The sequence below is a fragment of the Cetorhinus maximus genome, chromosome 9 (genome assembly GCF_964194155.1).
Source record: "Cetorhinus maximus chromosome 9, sCetMax3.hap1.1, whole genome shotgun sequence".
In the NCBI taxonomy this organism is placed as follows: Eukaryota; Metazoa; Chordata; class Chondrichthyes; order Lamniformes; family Cetorhinidae; genus Cetorhinus; species Cetorhinus maximus.
In genome coordinates this window covers 135,036,558-135,055,959 of record NC_135887.1, presented here as the reverse complement: position 1 = coordinate 135,055,959, position 19,402 = coordinate 135,036,558, and the positions used below count along the sequence as shown (strand labels likewise).

The 19,402-nt window shown below is 39.2% G+C and overlaps 1 protein-coding gene across 1 annotated transcript in view; it reads left to right on the top strand.

The window, feature by feature from the left end:
• The window catches only part of ckap5 (cytoskeleton associated protein 5), a 133,178-nt gene that overhangs the window by 30,382 nt on the left and 83,394 nt on the right, over positions 1 to 19,402 (top strand). The window contains exons 3-12 of the mRNA XM_078549556.1: positions 2,873 to 3,066; positions 5,634 to 5,840; positions 6,131 to 6,302; positions 6,394 to 6,523; positions 7,780 to 7,877; positions 8,722 to 8,835; positions 9,927 to 10,031; positions 13,287 to 13,376; positions 15,455 to 15,619; positions 15,786 to 15,914. Of these exons, the coding sequence (XP_078405682.1) occupies positions 2,873 to 3,066; positions 5,634 to 5,840; positions 6,131 to 6,302; positions 6,394 to 6,523; positions 7,780 to 7,877; positions 8,722 to 8,835; positions 9,927 to 10,031; positions 13,287 to 13,376; positions 15,455 to 15,619; positions 15,786 to 15,914 (1,404 nt within the window). The remainder of the gene's footprint in view (positions 1 to 2,872; positions 3,067 to 5,633; positions 5,841 to 6,130; positions 6,303 to 6,393; positions 6,524 to 7,779; positions 7,878 to 8,721; positions 8,836 to 9,926; positions 10,032 to 13,286; positions 13,377 to 15,454; positions 15,620 to 15,785; positions 15,915 to 19,402) is intronic.

The following is a 19,402-nucleotide window of genomic DNA, read 5'->3' as shown; positions in this document are numbered from 1 at the left end:
CATGCAAAGCTATGATTCACAGCGGCACTAGCCTCTATGATGGCACAAAATTAATTTTCAAACTTAATTTAAAAGTAATTTTCAAACATAAAACCCAAGCTAACCTTCAATGGTTTGAGTGAAGTTGTGGATTGATAATGTGTGAACTAGGCAACCCAGTGAGAACTGAAGGAACATGCGATCAAGAGGTGGCCTGCGACGAAATAACACCCAAATTGCAGTTATACCAGGGGTCCTAATGTCCACAGTTCAACCTTTTAGATTTGTGCCTCAGTAAGCCATTTGAGGATCTCTGCGCCAAATGGGATAGATCGATGGTTCACGGAGGGGGAAAAATCTTCACAAGGTGGAAATATGCTGCTGCTCCATTTGACGTTTTTATGTGGTTTGCGTCATCAAATTGTGGAATGCTGACAGTGCACAAACTGCCATTAAGTTGTTCAAAAAATGGGGAATATCCAATTCAATGGATGGAGAGGAAAATGATCCATTGTGGAGGGATGATTCTGAAACAAGAGTGCACCACCTGATCCAGAGTGTGATCTGTACAGTGCCATAGCTAAAGTGACTCGGAATATTGTCAGTGAACTCTTTGCATCGGATAACAATGAATTTGACTTTTTTAGGAATTTTTATTGTGAGTAAAGGTATCCTTGTAGAATTAATTCTATCAATAAAATGTTGCATTGATGTAATTTGAATTACCAGTGCATTTTTCATACTAGCAAGGAGCCATTCGGCCCCTCGAGCCTGCACTGCCATTTAATAAGATTACGATTGATCTGATGGTAACCTCAAATCTGCAACCCTCCACCCCTGGTAACCTATCACCCCCTTGCTTACCAAGAATCTATCCACTTCTGCCTTAAAAATATCCAAAGACTCTGCCCCCACCGCCTTTTCAGGAAGAGTTCCAAAGACTCACGACCCTCAGAGAAAATTTTGCCTCATCTCAGTTTTAAATGGGCGATCCCTTATTTTTAAACAGTGACCCCTCATTCTAGATTCTACCACAAGAGGAAACATCCTTTCCACATCCATCCTGTCAAGATCCCTCAGGATCTTATATTTCAATCAAATCGCCACTTACTTTTCTAAATTCCATTGGATACAACCCTAGCCTGTCCGATTTTTCCTCATAAGACAACCCCCCCCGCCCCCCCCCCAAAATGGTAACCAACGCCAATGCTTCACATTTTATACTCGGCGCATAAGTCAACACCTGTCTTTGGAAGGATTTTTCCTGGCAATTTATGCTGCAATGTGAGGTACTTAAAAGTGCAAGCTAAAAATGCCAAGTCAATACTGTTGTGGGTGGCAAAAAAGACACACACAAAGTTTTGTATTTAGATCTAGTTCTCAGGCCCCACTGGAGGATTGTGTTCAATTTCGTCACCAGGCTACCAAAGAAAGCAAACGTGCATTGGAACAATACCTATAGCAACAAGACTGATCCTTGTCTAAGGGGATGAATTAGAAAGAAAGATTACAGCAGCTTTAATGGGAAGGAAAATATTTTGTTCACTGTACCATCCTCTTTTGCAGAATAGAAAGTAACAGCTAAATTTAGAAAAACTTCACTTGATATTGCCCCTATTTGTGCTGGCATCAGTGAGAAGCTGGCAGGAATGTCAGTAGGCAGCGGGCACTGATTTATGATAATTGACAGAAGAAAATTTGTTTGTTTTTTGAAGCAAGTTTATGATGACCTGTTTGCACTCTTTGAGGGGGTTGTGGAATTAGATTCAGTCGTACTCCCTAAAGCTTATTGGAAAAATTATCAAAATGGAGAAATTTGCAGTTATGAGGAAAGCAAGGGAGTAGGACTAATTGGAGATAGCCCTTTGAAGAGGTGACATACAATTAACCACCTGTGCTGAATGATTTTATAATTCAGTCATGGGGGGTGTCTGGTTCTATTGCAAAAGGTGTGGATAGAGAGAGAGGACTAGAAGAGTTGGTGGGAATGGTGATTAGATAAACCAGGAGCAGCCGAATAGCATTTAAATGTTTTAAAGCAGTGAAATGGACAGTAATTTTTACTTTAAGGAGATGTATTTTAACAGTATTGTTTCTCTTTTTTCCCCTTGTGCATAAAACAGTTGTGACCCCTCATTGAAACATTAAGTGGCTATGATAGATTTAAAAGATTAGCTCAAATTAAGAGTAAAGTAGGTAATTAAAATAACAAATGGAAACTACTGCAAAAGTTGGAGTTGATTTAAGGTCAGGCTTTTTAACAATTAATATTTTCGAGGACCTGTCAGTCAGTGTGGTACAAACAAAAATATTGGGGTTCTAGTTGGTGTTATTATAATCATTGGGTTGAATTTCAGACCAAATGACCATTGCTAACCCTTGTTCTTAAGACCTGGAAAGTATATGTCCATGAATTCTGGGTGAAAAAGGGATTAGGGTCAACTGTGATGCTCCTGAAAACCTTGTGTGCTGGCACATAAGAATGTCCATGTGGTGCTGGAGTTGTACTTGAGGCTTTGGAACTAAAGACTGGAAAAAAAAAGCAAAATTCTGCAGACGCTGGAAATCTGAAACAAAAACAAAAATTGCTGGAAAAACTCAGGTCTGATAGCATCTGTAGAGAGAAAGACAGTTAACGTTTTGAGTCCTTATGACTCAGATTCTGAAGAAGAGTCATAAGGACTCAAAACATTGACTCTTTCTCTCCACACATGCTGTCAGACCTGAGTTTTTCCAGCAATTTTTGTTTTTGATTTTTAAAACAAGAGATTGTGGGCTGTCGGGTAAGGGGAGGTGCGCGAGGGTTGTGGGAAATGGAATTAAACAGTACAAGGTAAGTAATATTGCTTAATCTGTTGTGAATACTGACTAAATGAAAGTCAATGTCTTTCAGGTGTGGAAAGCTAGATTGAATGGCTATGAAGAAGCTGCCAAACTGTTCCAGAAGATTCAAGATGAAAAAAGCCCAGAATGGTCCAAATACTTAGGATTAATCAAGAAATTTGTAACAGATTCAAATGCAGTAGCTCAGCTGAAAGGACTGGAAGCAGCACTTGTTTATATAGGAAATGCTCATGTAGCAGGAAGGTAAGTTCTTAAAATTTCACTGGAATAGAATTTTTAATCCACAAATTGATAGTTTACAGAAATTCTCATTGCAAAAGTATATTTACAAATGAGCTTCATATTTACTTGTATGAGTTTTTGTTCCCTGGATTTTGGAACCATATCTATCATTTTAGGATTGAGTTTAGTTAGATGACACCACAGAATTAAACAAAATACTTAAATACCATGTCAGCATGCTTGCATAATGCCAGACTTAAATCAGTATTAAAGGATACGTTCCCCATAAGAAATAGGAGCAGGAGTAGACAATACAGCCGAGTGTGCCTGTTCCGCTGTTCAATACGATCATGGCTGATCTTGGGCTTCAACTCCATTTTCCTACATATCCCTTAATTCCCTGAGACACCAAAACTCTGTCTATCCCCGCCTTAAATGTATTCAACAATGGCACATCCACAACCCTCTGGGGTAGAGAATTCCAAAGATTTTGAGTGAAGAAATTTCTCATCTCAATCTTAAATGATTGGCTACTTATCCTGAGACTGTCCTGGTGTTTTAGATTCCCCGACCAATGGAAACAATCTCTTGGCATTCACCCTAGCAAGCACTTTAGAATTTTGTAGGTTTCCATGAGATTGCCCCTCAGCCTTAAACTCCAGAGAATATAAGTCCAGTTTAGCCAGCCTTTCATCACAGAGCAACCCCTTTATCCAAGGGCCCAGTTTAGTGAACCTTCGCTGTACTGCCTCCGATGCAAGTATATCCTTTCTTAAATGTGAACACCAAAACTGCACGTGGTACTCCAGATGCAGTCTCACCAAAACCTGCACAACTGTAGCAAGATTTTATTTTTGTACTCCAACTCCCTTGCAATAAAGACCAACATGCCTTTTCCCTTCCTAATTGCTTGCTGCATGCTAACTTTCTGCGTTCCTTGTACTAGCATACCCAAACCTCTTTGAACATCAACACTTACAAGTTTCTCACCTTTTTAAAAAGTATTCTGCTTTTTTATTCCTATGACCAAAGTGAATAACTACACATTTCCCTATTTTATACTTCATCAGCCATCTTGTTACCCACTCACTTAATCTGTCTCTATCTCTTTGCAGCCTCTGTGTCCTCACCACAGCTTAGCTTTCTACCTAGTTTGATATGCTCAGCACACTTAGATTCATTACTCTTTGCCTCTTCTAAGTCATTAATATAGATTGTAAATAGCTGAGGCCCCAGCATTGAATCTTGCATCACACCATTATTCACTCTGCCGACTTGGAAAAAGCCCCATTTATGTCCACACTCCATTTCCTATCCGTTAACCAATCCCCTCTCCATGCTAACCTTCAACTCCATGAGCCCTTATTTTGCCTAATAAACTTTGTGCAACACCTTATCAAATGTATTTTTGAAATCTAGGTATACTGCATCTACTGGTTCCCCTCTACCTACCCTACAAGTTACATCTTCAAAATACTCTAAAAATTTGTCAAAGAACATTTCCCTTTAGTAAAACCATGTTGACTTGTCCTAATCGTACTATGCTTTTCTAAGTGTGTTGTTAAGATTTCCTTAATAGATTCCAGCATTTTTGCCGACAAGAATAGTTTCAGGGCTGAGAAACTTCAGTTACGAAGATAGGTTAGAGAGGTTGGGACTGCTCTCCTTGGAGAGAAGAAGGCTAAGAGGAGATTTGATAGAGATGTTCAAGATCATGAGGGGCTGGACAGAGTAGGTAGGGAGAAGCTGTTACTGTTCGTAAAAGGATCAAGAACAAGAAGGCACAGATTTGAAGTGATTTGCAAAAGAAGCAGAAGTGACGTGAGAAAAACCATTTCTCGCAACGAGTGTTTCGGGTTTGGAATGCACTACCTGGAGGAAGTGGTGGAGGCAGGTTCAATCGAGGCATTCAAGGGCATTAGATAATCATTTGAATAGAAACAATGTGCAGGGATACAGGGAAAAGGCAAGGCCATGGCACTAGGCAATAACGCTCCTTTGGAGTGCCAGCGCCATCACAATGGGCCAAATGGCCTCACTCTGTGCCGCTAAAATTCTGAGATTCTGTGAACCGAGATTAGGTTAATTGGACTGTAGTTCACTGCTTTCTCTAGTGGCACCATTCCTGAATCTAAGGAATTTTGGAAAGTCGTAGCTAGCACACCCTTTTGGCCTATTTACCCACTTAAATAAAGCCAATTACATAGGTATAAGGGGGGGAATTGGTTAAGTTTAAGATTTTTTGTTTGCAATTGGAATGACACTTTCAAACTTAGCATGGAATTATGGTCGCTATTTCCCAGTGGATCTTTTACTATCATCCACACAACAATATCCCACAAAGAACCATAAAATAAAGACATTTTTATGATGTGTTGATTGGACAGGATACAAGTGTGCTTCCCTGCCCTTTTGAATAGTACATAACTATTTTTGCATCCACTAGAGAGGGTAGATTAAGTTAAAGATCTTATCGGAAAGATAGCACCTCCGACTGTGTAGTACTCTGCGTGCTAACAAAAATAATTGTAAAATTGTTGGGCTCCTTTTGAAAGTATCAAACTAATTATTGCCTCTTGTAATTTCAGAATGACTGGAGAAGTGGCATCAGGAGTTGTAAATAAAGTATTTAACCAACCGAAAGCAAGAGCCAAGGAGCTGGGAGCGGAAATATGTCTAAAGTACATAGAAATCGAAAAGGCTGAGCCTGTTCAAGAGGAGCTACTTAAAGGACTGGACAACAAAAACCCGAAGATTGTCGTGGCCTGTATAGAAACGATAAGGAAGGCTCTTGGGTAAATATAGGAAATATTTTGCTCTCCATGCATTGTCCTATAACTGTAGAAATCTTTGTCTCGTGGAAAAGCTAGCATTTTCTCCTGAGTTAGCTGCTTGACTAAATTCTAAGTTTGCCTGTTGCCTTGCATCAAATATAGTCATTCTCTGCCTTAGTTCAGTTGTGAGACAATATCTGGGGATAAATAATGTAAAATCTGCCCGAGTCTAAACCATGTTTTATCTTTCGTGGTGGAAATCCAGGATAATCGCACAAAATCTTATAGCAATTTTTCTAATTTCGTTCTAGTGAATTTGGTTCAAAAATAGTACAACTCAAGCCAATTGTCAAGGTTTTGCCAAAATTATTTGAATCGCGAGAAAAAGCAGTTAGAGATGAAGCCAAATTATTGGCAGTGGAAGTCTACAAGTGGATTCGTGATGCCTTACGACCGCCACTTCAAAATATTAATTCTGTGCAGGTATATTTTAATTTTATACAGTCAGATTTATAATTGAAACAAAACTGGTCAACATTGAGGATGAGAATTTAGATACTTTTTTTCCCCTCAGTTGAAAGAGCTTGAAGAAGAATGGGTTAAATTGCCAACTACAGCTCCAAGACAGACTCGGTTCTTGCGCTCTCAACAAGATCTCAAAAGCAAGTTTGAACAGCATCAAGCAGCAGGCGATGAAGAAGATGGTCAGTGAAGTACATTGATCAAAGAAAGTCTTGTAGTGAATTCAATGCTCAAATTAGGATCTTGTTTTTGAACCCTTAGCGCTGCAACTTTTGCCTCATTTAGATTCCAGAGGATACTAAAGCTTTGCATCAGTTTACCAAAAGTTCCATTTAGTCAATAAAGCACTAATCCCAGCTAAATTAAAAACGGAAAATGCTGGAAATACTCAGTAGGCCTGACAGCATCTGTGGAGAGAGAGAATAACAGTTAACTTTTTCAGGTCAAGGACTTTTCTTTGGAATTGAAGGAAGATAGAAATAGGCTAATGTAATAGGCTTTGAGCAAGTGAAGGGGCTGGGGAGAGGAGGGGTAAGGACAAATAAAAAGGAAGGTTTGTGGTGAGTTGGAAGGCCAGGAAAGAGTCGCTGCAACAACTCCCTGTGCCAGTGAGTTGCACGTTTTCACCACTCTTGGCTGAGGAAGTTTCTCCTGAATTCCCTATTGAATTTCCTCATGATTCCATTATATTGATTGCCCCTAGTTATGGCCTTCTCCCCAAGAGAAAACATTCACGAGGGGCAACGGTGTAGTGGTAACGTTGCTGGACTAGTAATCCAGAGACGCAGGCTAATACTCTGGAGACATGGGTTCAAATCCCACCATGGCCGCTGGTGGAATTTGAGCTCAGTTAACGGAAATCTGGAATACAAAGCTAGCCTCGATAATGGTGACCATGAAACTTAAATCGATTGGCATAAAAACCCATCTGGTTCACTAAGTCCTTTAGGGAAGGAAATCTGCCATCCTTACCTGGTCTTGCCTACATTTGACTCCAGACCCACAGCAATGTGGTTGACTTTTAACTGTCTTCTGAAATGGCTGAGCAAGCCACTCAGTTCAAGGGCAATTAGGAGCGGGCAGCAAATGCTGGCTTTGCCAGCGATGCCCACGTCCCATTAAAGAATAAAGAAAAGGAAATTTTCTTTTTATCCACTTTTATCTAGGTCACCCCTGAGTCTTTTTGAGAGAAGGGATGCAGCTTGTCAATCCTTTCCTGATATGTATACCCATACATCTCTGGTGTCATCCTTGTTAAATTTGGAAGAAAGAATTTGCGCTTTGATATAAATAAATGGAAAGTAGCTAACCTTTTGGAAGGAAAAAATCTTAAATACAGACAGTTTTTATCTTGACTCCCAGTGCAGTTTAGATTTGACATACAATAAAAAAATGCAATAAATTTTAGTGTAATGATGCCTTATGGTTTTCTTCACAGTTGATGAGGAAAGTGAAGCGCCTGTTGTGGACGCTTATGATCTCTTGGAGTCTGTTGAGATTCTCTTAAAGCTTCCAAAAGATTTCTATGATAAAATTGTAAGTATAATTCAGTTCCAGTGCACACTTTTATATTGTCAAGGGAATTGTAGTTTTCCTCATTATTAATAGTGCAGTTTGAGTGATAAGTTTGGGAATATTTTTGTTGCAATTTTGATATTACACAAAAAGGATACTGAATGTTAAGAATCAGAAATGTATACATTTACACTACTGTTGCCTGACTTCAGTGGGGAGTTGAAGACTACACAGCCTGGACTGTAAGAAAATAAAAGCTGCAGCCTCTACATTGTGATTCAAATTGAAGATTTAGCAGATTTGGGGAGACTTTTGTTAACTTTCACTTGGGGCTAATTCTCTTTCATATGCTCCTTGCCAGTGTGCAGTTTGTAAATGAAGTTGTAATCTGATTAACAAACCTCTTATAAAAGATCATATTGGCAGGTTAGTAGATATACTATAACACCTTGAAATTAAGTACATTTATTGGTCAATTTATGATTTCATTATAGGCTGTTGTGGTTGAGAGTATTACTTCAAGATAATTTATAATAAATCTTGCAAAAGCTAATTATGAAGTGTTTATATAGGGGCCTATGAATTTCTTGGGTGTCTGATCAGTTAGAGGGAACACTTGTCAGCATTTAAACTAAGTGGGAAACTTTTTAAGCAAGTCGTTCTGAATGTGTTGAACCATCTATTTGTTATAACAGGAATTTAATTTACAAAGTCATAACTGCAGGCAGGCCCCCCAACAATTTGGCATTGGTAACTGGCCACCAGTAAATCTTGTGCTAGATTAATCGAGTTGTTATCTGTTAGCACACTAAATCCTGTACTGTCCAAACTAACCTGGTGACTTTTTTCTTTATAATTAAAATAGGAGGCCAAAAAGTGGCAGGAGCGGAAAGAAGCACTGGAAGCACTTGAGGTGCTTGTGAAAAACCCCAAGCTAGAATCTGGAGATTATGCGGATGTTGTGAGAGCACTTAAAAAAGTAACTATGTATTGTTTAAACTCTCAGTCTTGTGACAAGTTGTGCATGAAATGTACATTTAATATGCATACAATATTTAATATTTCTTTGCCAAACTCTGATCAGAAAATAAAGCACCTTTTATCCTTACAGCTTTCACTTCCTTCATTCATGCTGGCTTTTTGGGATGTGACTTTAATTTTAGAATCTTGAGTTCCAAGTCAGTGAATTCTAATAGTTGAGCATGATGACCGGAGGAGTAACATGATGGTCACAGTTTATAAGATTATGATGCATGAGAATTGCCAAGATGTGATCTAGTACATTTTCGTATGGTGGTTCTCCTTTCTTTCGAGTTTTTTTTTGTGATTTTTAAATACCTGTAGTTTTTCATTTGCCTTTTTGGTCTTACAAATTCAAATTTCCATTCTGGGATCTTGGAAAGCTTGACTTCCATCATGCAAATTTCAACTGGCTAAACTATCTATCTGATATAGAAGTTCTTGGGGGTGACTGGCGTTGCAAATATTAGTCACGTTTCATTTTCACCTTTGGTAGGTGGTGTTGACATTTCATCAACCTGTTAATTTTTCATTGTATGGCTTATTGCTTAATGGTAAATATGTTCATCTCCGAGTAAAGTCACACTAAATGGATGGGTACATGCATTCCCTATTGCTGCCTGATAAACAAGAAATCTTTTGAGCTTGGCTACAGGTCATCTCAACAAAGTCTGATTTTTTTAATCCCACGAGTGTACTCCGAGCTTCGATTTGAATATCACAGCAAAGCTTCTGCATGGCGTTTTCACTTTTATCTGTTTACAGCATCACTACTTATTTTTAACAGGTAGACATTCAAGAATAAGCTTCTTGAAATGTAACCCCTCATATATATGAATATACAAAAATAAAAGACAAGGCTCCATTGAGCCTGTTCCACCCAGTGATGGTGCAGTTTATGACATCATGATGCTCCGCGCTACCGGTCATGTATTCTCCTAGAAGAGTTATTTTAATCTTGGGTTTGAAGTAATCATGCTTGCTGGCAAATGAGAATATGTTGTCTTACACCGTTCTGAATAATTTTTTAACTTGAACTGTCCCTTCTAGGTTATTGGAAAGGACTCCAATGTACTCCTTGTAGCTTTGGGTGCAAAATGTCTTGCTGGTCTAGCTTGTGGGCTCAGGAAGAAGTTCCAGTCTTATGCTACTCATGTAAGTTTCAAATAATGAGTTGGGACTTCAGTACAGCCTGTACAAGAAAATGTGTACAGGTATTTTGTTACATGAAACTGCAAACAATTTTCATTGCTGAATTGCTTTGAATTGGGGAAGGTGCTGATGTGAGTGGCAATGAGTTTTATGGTGTGTAACTCTTGCTTTTATTAGGGATTGATGGAGGAATATTGGCCAGGAGCCTAAGAGATTCCTGCTCTTCATATAGTGCCACGGGATTGTTAACATCCACTTGAACATGCATTTTCTAGTCAGATAACAAAAAACTTGCATTTATATAGCACTTTTCGTGATCACCTGGCCTCAAGTGCTTTACAGCCAGTATAGTAACATAGGAAACTTAGCAGCCAATTTGTACACAGCAATGTCTTATTGATCAGATAAGCTGTTTTTGTGATGTTGAATAAGGGATAAATATTGGTCAGAACACCCAGGGTAACTCCCCTGATATTATTCAAAATAGTACTATGGAATCTTTTATATCCAACCGAGAAAGCAGCTGAGAGCACAATTTAGTGTTCTATCTGAAAGACAGTGCAGCATTCTTCAATGTGCTGGAGTGTCAGCTTTGATTTTTGGGCTCAAGCCCTGGAGGTGGGACTTGAGCACGGAACCTTGAAACTCAGGTGTGAGTGCTACAAACAGCCACAGCTAACACTAGATTTTGTGGCTAACTTTCCTTCCATCCCACCCTTTCCTTTTGGAACATGGAACAAGAGAAGGCCGTTTAGCCCTCAAGTCTCTTCCTCCATTCAGTGAAATTGTGGCTGATCTGGGCCAAATTCCATTTACGCACTTTTGTTCCATATCTCTCAATCTCAGTTTTAAAATTTAACAGGTGACCTGGCATCAATTGTTGTTTAGAGAAGAGTTCCAAGCTTCTTTGCACAAAGAATTTCACTCCTGAATGGCTTGGCTTTAATTTTGACTTTGCCTCAAGTCCTAGAATGCCCAACTAGCAAAATAGGTTAGATTAGGAGAAACTATCTATTCCCCTTAATATCTGAAACCCATGATCAAATCAAACCGTAATCACCTCAGATATAGGGAATAAAACCTTAGTTTGTTTAATCTTTCTTGTAGCTTAGCCCTTTGAGCCCAGGTACACCCCAGTAAATCTATGCTGCACTCCCTCCAAGGCCACTACATCCTTCCTCAGACCCAGAATTGCTCTCAGTACACCAGGTGTGGTATGACCAAGTTTTTGTATAGCTGAAGTGTAACTTACATCGCATTTTATTGTATTCCTCCTTTAGCCTTTGATTTTCTGCACCTGTTCATGACCCTTTAATGATCGGTGTGTCTGGTGCTCCAAGTCTTTTTGTACCTCCACTGTCTTTAGCTTTTCACCATTTAGAACGCTGTCTTATCCTTTTTAGGTCCAAAGTGAATGACCTTACAATAAAAGCAAAAAGATAAAAGCAAAAAACTGCAGATGCTGGAAATCCAAAACAAAAATAAAAATACCTGGAAAAACTCAGCAGGTCTGACAGCATCTGTGGAGAGGAACACAGTTAACGTTTCGAGTCTGTATGACTCTTCACATTTGCCTATGTTGAAATACATTTGCCATGTTTTGCCCATTCACTTAATCTATCAATATCCCAAATCCATGCTGGCTCTCAATCACTTGAAATCTTAAGGTGATCAGTCACTGTACTTAAATGCATAGTTTTCCAATACAAGGAAACGGTTCTTGAGCAGAGAATTTTGGAGGAATTTAACTGGGCATCTGCCGTGTTCTCACCTATTTCCTTTAAGACCCTGAGATGGAAAACATTGTTTCTTCATTACTGTTACCTTGCTTGCATTAATTTTGTTGAGTCCCTGGTCGCTGATTCAGTAATAGTTTCTTAAGGAAGCCTGGAGTGCTGACCTCTCCCTCTACTGTAAATACTGATGCAAAACCACTGTGTCACCACCTTTTCCCTTGCTGTTACTCCTGCCAGATTAGACCATAAGACATAGGAGCAAAAATTAGGCCAATCGGCCCATCAAGTCTGCTCCGCCATTCAATCATGGCTGATAAGTTTCTCAACCCCATTCTCCCACCTTCTCCCCGTAACCTTTGATCCCCTTACCAATCAAGAACCTATCTATCTCGGTCTTAAATACACTTAATGACCTGGCCTCCACGGCCTTCTGTGGCAATGAATTCCATAGATTCACCACTCTGGCTAAAGAAGTTTCTCCTCATCTCTGTTCTGAAAGGTCTTCCCTTTACTCTGAGGCTGTGCCCTCGGGTCCTAGTCTCTCCTACTAATGGAAACATCTTCCCCACGTCCACTCTACCCAGGCCTTTCAGTATTCTGTAAGTTTCAATCAGATCCCCCCTCATCCTTCTAAACTCCATGGAGTATAGACCCAGAGTCCTCAAAAGTTCCTCATATGTTAAGCCTTTCATTCCTGGGATCGTTCTCGTGAACCTCCTCTGGACCCTCTCCAGGGCCAGCACATCCTTCCTGAGATACGGGGCCCAAAATTGCTCTCAATATTCTAAATGTGGGCTGATCAGAGCCTTATAAAGCCTCAGCAGCACATCCCTGCTTTTATATTCTAGTCCTCTCAAAATAAATGCCAACATTGCATTTGCCTTCCTAACTACTGACTCAACCTGCAAGTTAACCTTAAGAGAATCCTGGACTAGGACTCCCAAGTCCCTTTGCACTCCAGATTTCTGAATTCTCTCCCCATTTAGAAAATAGTCCATGCCTCTATTCTTCCTACCAAAGTGCATGACCTCACACTTGCCCACGTTGTATTCCATCTGCCACTTCTTTGCCCATTCTCCTAACCTGTCCAAATCCTTCTGCAGACTCCCCGCCTCCTCAATACTACCTGTCCCTCCACCTATCTTTGTATCATCTGCAAACTTAGCCAGGATGCCCTCAGTTCCTTCATCTAGATCACTAATGTATAAAGTGAAAAGTTGTGGTCCCAACACTGACCCCTGCGGAACTCCACTAGTCACCGGCTGCCATCCTGAGAAGGACCTCCTTATCCCCACTCTCTGCCTCCTGCCAGACAGCCAATCTTCTATCCATGCTAGTACCTTGTCTCTTTGTTTGAGATGAGTGGTCTCCATAGAGTTCCAGAATTAAATAGGGGCCCATAATAGTTCAAAATGATGTGAATTGATTCATTTTAAATTATATTTTTAAGCCAACTTTACTACCAATGTCCTTAGTTGAAAACCTCTGTTGGGTGTTATACACATGTATTCAATCTTTTCAGGTAGTGCCAACACTCCTGGAAAAGTTTAAGGAGAAGAAACCTCAAGTAGTTCAGGCTTTGCAGGAAGCTATTGATGCTGTTTTTCTCACAGTAAGTTCAAAATTGACACTCGTCTGAGATTTTGCTTTTGAAACACTTGTGGCAAAATTTTGAAAAATTGATATTTGTCTGGTGATTTCAACTAAAATGTTATGTTTTGATGCTAAAATATGGATATAGAATAACATATGCAGAACTTATCTTGTGATGGTTGCATACATTGACAAATGTCAATGCACAGTAAGATCAGTTGCCCAACAGTGCTGTGGTTACTTTCACATTAGAGGTATTTTGTCCTTTTTCTGTAACCTTTATCTTGTTCTTTGAATGTTTGTACGCTGCATGTCACTGATTTGCTGATCAGAGGAGATAATCTTTCAGTTTATACATTTTGACCCTTTCAATACAAGGTTACTGCAACCAGGGCAATCTTGAGGGTGCTTTTGCGTGATCTATACCATTATTTTCCAGACCAATAATATTCTTCCAGCTTTTTCCCTCTTTTGCAATAAACTATATCTTTGCACTATCGAGGATTTCTACAGTTAAGTTTCTATTCTACACACAACAAAAGAGCCCCAGAAAGAAAAATGTGCACTTATATCATAATTTTCAGAACCTTAAATGCCCCAAAACACTTTACAGCTCAAGAGGTTTTTTTAAGTGTAGTCACCTGTAACATAGGAAACAGCAACCAATTTATACACAATAAGACCCCACAAACAGCAATGTGATAATGGGAAGATAATCTACCTTTAGTGACCTTGATTGAGGACTAAAATTTAGCAGAGATTTTTTACGTCAATCTGAGAGGGCACACTGACTTAACTTTGCATCTGAAAAGTGGTGTCTCTGATAGAACAGCATTCCTCCTCAGTACTGTATTGAGATGTCGGCCTATATTTTGTGTGCAAGTCACTGGGTTGGGATTTGAACGGACAACCTTCTGATAGAGGTATAAGTGCTACCCACTGTGGCATAGCTGAACTTGCAAATGGGCCTGGGAGAGAAGTGTTGCTGGAATAAGAGATTGGAACTGAACCCTCATGTACGACAAGGCCAATTTAATGTTGACTCTGCATATTACACCCTATAAGATTCTAAGTGTTACATCTCTCATCACTTGCTACATCTGGTTATGACCACATCCCAGTGGACAATCCGTGAGGCCCCAAAAACATTGTCTTGCAAATTCTACAGGCCTAGCCTTGTGCCTGATGACTCTGTCCTTGAGAGCAGATGTTCTTGCTATGTGCATAGCAGCACAATTACTTTTTTAGTTGCAAGGAAGTACATGTCTACTGCAGCCCTCCTCTCCCAAATCCCATCTTAAAGTGAATCCAACATCACTACAAATCAAAACTGTCTGAAATATGAGTGTTTTTCCTTGAACCTCCCCCAGCCAAAACCTGCATTACTGTTGTCCATTGTAAATTTCGTTGGCTAATTGGATTCTCTTGGTAGTACACTTCTCCATTATGTGCTTGAGATTGTCTTTAATATTTTGAAAAACATTATACTTTGGTATAGTGTTATTGAGACAGCCTGGATTGGGATGAAAGTTATAAGTGGAGTTGAGCCATTTCAGTGCAGCTCTAATTTACACCTATAATTACTAATTTAAGGAAACAAGAGTGACTGAAAATTATTATTTCTATTTGTAGGGTGCTTTTTTAGAATTTGGATCAAGTCACTTTAGGAGCACCTAACTATGCAGTTCATCTTGTGCTTTATCATGACACCAAATTGAAAATGGGCCCTGTCCCAAACACTTTGTGTATGCACCTTGTGCAGAGATTTAATCCCTAAATACCGGTCTCAAGATTCATTTACACAGAAATTAGCTCTTATTCATTCATTCTAGTATCAGTGGCTTTACACATCGAAGTTTAGCTAGTATGGAGAAACCACTTTTTTATTGCCGATGCACCTTCATAGTTTTCTTGGATAGTTAACTTAATTTTTGGAGTTTATAGTTGATGACTAAAGGTAGTACAGTCAGCATTCCTGAAATTACTATACTTTGTGCAATAAAAGGTATTCTGTTGAAATTTGAGATGAAAAATTCTAAAATAAATTTTAAGAATTTAATTGCAGAGATCAATAATTAACAAGATGTTTGGATTCAGACCACATTACAGAACCTAAGTGAAGATGTGCTGGCTGTAATGGATAACAAAAACCCATCAATCAAGCAACAAGCATCACTCTTCTTGGCAAGAAGTTTCCGTTACTGTACTCCCTCTACAATGCCAAAAAGCCTTTTAAAACCCCTTTGTGCTGCGCTGCTCAAGGTACATAACCGAGGATTGTGTTGCTTATGGATATTTGCTGTAATTTGTGGTCAGAATTTGTTTCAAAATTTTGCTGCTATTAGTTTGATTAAGCAAAGCATTTAATATTTTGAAAATAATTATGAAAATATTTGTGAATTAACACATGTAATCTAATTCTCTACAGCAAATTAATGATTCTGCAGCCGAGGTGAGGGATGCTGCCTTTGAAGCACTAGGTACTGCTCTAAAAGTTGTTGGCGAAAGATTAATGAATCCTTTCCTTGTTGACGTTGATAAACTGAAACTTGACAAGGTGAGTTGCTATGTAAACTTGCAAGTTGTTCACATTTTGAAGTAAAAAAATCATACGTTTCAAAGATGTTCTTCCAAAAAATCAGATGTAAAACATAATTCTGATCTAATTTCAGTTCAGTGGTTTGCCTTTCTTGTTTGAAACTTAGACAGCATTAGGTCTTTCTGTGATTTGGGGACATGTGTAGTAGTAACCTGTACGTTCAGTTTTGTGCAATGAGGACATCTAATCTTGCACTTAAATCAGTGGCTGTAGCTGAATTTTGTGTTCACGTGTCAGTGCAGAACAGGCATTTAGTTGTTTTTTTTTTGAATGAAGATTGCAGAAAATTTCATGTGGAGATACTGAGGGAGCACTTAATGGTGCTGTCACAACTCCATGTACTTCCTCATGCAGTTTAACCGAAGTGTTTGCAGTTAATTGATTTCTTTCTTCCACAGTTGTGGATTTAAATCTGAACTTTACTAAATTTTATTAACCCAAAATGTATGTTTGTTTGTAAACTAAAAGTAACCTCCAAACTGGAATAAGAGCATTACTAAAATCAGTTTGACTTCCCAACCGTGTTACTAATCTCAAGATTTTCCAACATTGTTGCAATCTTAATTTCTTAAACATTTGCTCTAATTCTCTCAGAAGAACTCAGATGATCTAACATAAAGGGCACAAGGAAGATGTAGGAACAGTGACCTAGGTGTATATGTGCATAAATCATTGAAGGTAGCAGGCCAGCTTGAGAGAGTGCTAATAAAGCATATGGCATCCTGGGCTTTATCCATAGAACCATAGAAAAATTACAGCACAGAAGGAGACCATTCGGCCCATCTTGTCCATGCCAGCCCGAGGACATCCAGGTGCCCTTTCTAATCCCACCTTCCTGCACCTGGCCCATAGCCCTGCAGCTTAAAGCACTTAAGGTGCAGATTCAGATACTTTTGAGTTTAGAGTTTTTGTCTCTACCACCAACTTGGACAGTGAATTCCAGACACCCATTACCCTCTGCATAAAAAAGTTCTTCCTCATGTCCCCCCTACATCTTCTGCCACTTATCTTGAATCCATGTCCCCCGGTTCTAGAATTCTCCATCGAGGGAAACAATTTTATCCTGTCTACTCTATCTATTCCCCTCATAATTTTGTACACCTCAATCAAGTCACCTCTCAGCCGCCTTTGTTCTAAGGAAAATAACCCCAACCTATCCAATCTCTCCTTGTAGCTACGCTTTTCTAACCTTGGGAACATTCTTGTAAACCTCCTCTGCACTCTCTCCAGAGCTATTACGTCCTTCCTGTAATGTGGTGACCAGAACTGCACACAATACTCCAGTTGTGGCCTCACTAGTGTTTTATACAATCCCAACATTATATCCTTACTTTAATATTCTATACCTCTGCCAATGAAGGAGAGCATTCCATATGCCTTCTTTACAACCTTGTCTACTTGAACTGCTGCCTTCAGGGACCTGTGTACTTGTATGCCAAGATTTCTCACTTCATCTACCCCTCTTAGTATATTCCCATTTATTGTGTAATCCCTGTAACTGTTTGACCTCCCTAAATGTATGACCTCACACTTCTCTATGTTAAAATCCATCTGCCACTTTACCACCCATCAACCCATCCATATCATTTTGGAGATTTTGGCTATCCTCTACACTATCCACTACTCGGCCAATCTTTGTGTCATCCAGCCACAAAGAAATTCAAGGCATCGTTCAGACCTTGGCTGGTACAAGCAGTGCCATTCCCCTGGTGGAAGTAGCCTGAAGAGCTTTGCGGGTAGTTGACACATTTCTTGGTAGCTACTGGGAAATGCTGCCTTCTGAAAATTGAAAAAATTCTCTAAACCAGACATCCTTAGACTGTAGTTCTTGTGAGTGGATACGTGTGTGTAATTCAAGATAACTGACTCTCAAACCTCCAATCAAACCCCTGCTTTGTCCTCCTCTTCCTTCTCTTCATAGCACAGTAGAGCTTCCCATTTGGAAATCCATATCACATTTGCAAAGCAATGCTTCAAGCAGAGCCAAGTAAAAATAGCAGCAAAATGCCTTGACTGAACCACCAAAGTACTAAAGAAATCCAAGTATAGACAAGGCAACATGCACCTTCAGTAGCAGCACATAAAATGACCATGTCAAAGCAGTTATATGGGCATAAAGTGTGAAAGCTTGCAAGTTATGTTATAGCCAGCTCAAATAATTTAACTAGCTTAGTAAGACATAACCTACTCATCACAAATCTTTCCTAAATCTTTGATCTTGAATTCTGTGGAAGTCACTGGAATCCAGGTTAAAATGCTAGGCCTATAGTAATCTGGTTTCACTTGCCTTCCATTCTTTGTGAATTTGGATTTGAAAATTTCCAAGCTAAAGGGACAATTCTTGAATCGAATCTAGAGCACTTTGGAAAATTATGACTAATGATTTTTTAAAAAAAATTTTAATAGCCTGGAATGGAAACAGGATGATTGTGGAGTGATTTGTGCATTTTAAGTACTATTATTGTTTCCAATGCTTTTTCTAAAAAAACTAAACCCAGAAATGTTTCTCATTCTCAAATGGTGCAGTGTGAATCCAGTTGACTCTCAATCTGTATAACCTTCATACTTATGTATTCACCCTGCATGGGATCAGAGTCCAGGCAGATCACATCATGCATGCTCTACACATCATTCTAGACTATGATCCTACCATAAATATTAATATTTTTAACCTGAGATATTTTATTTTACATTTTTATTGAACTTTTGCTATTTACTCACTAAATTATGCTTGTTTAGTATCTTTTGGAATTAAAACCCCAACACTATCTTTTTGCTCTTGCAGAGCTGCATTTGGAAAAACAAAATTCTTACAGAAATAGAATTTGGAACGTTCCCCGATTAATTTAAATGAAGTGCTCCTTTGAATCATTGAATGATTACAGGACAGAAGGCAGGCATACGACTTGTTGCGTTTTTGCTGGTCTTCAAAGGAACAATTCATATAGTGTCACTCCCCAGCCTTTTCTCCGTAGTCCTGCACATTCTTCTTTTTCAGATGATGATCCAATTCCCTCTTGAATACCTCGATTGAACTTGCCTCTACCGCACTCTCAGGCAGTGCATTCCAGACCCTAACAACTTCCTGGGTGAAAAAGGTTTTTCTTCATGTTTCCATTACTTCTCTTACCAGTTACCTTAAATCTGTGCCCTCTGGTTCTCAATCTTCCACCATTGGGAACAGTTTCTCCTTATTGACTACATCCAGAATCATGATTTTGAATACCTCCATTAAATCTCCTCTCAACCTTCTCTTTAAGGAGAACAGCCCCAACTTCTTCATTTTTTTCTACATAACTGAAGTTCCTCATCCCTGGAACCATTCTAGAGAATCTTTTTTGCATTCTCTCTGATGCCTTCACATCCTTCCTAAAAAGTGTGCTATCCAGTATACCCCAGTTGAGGTCAAACCAGTGTTTTTATACAGGCGAGAGAAACTAGATTAC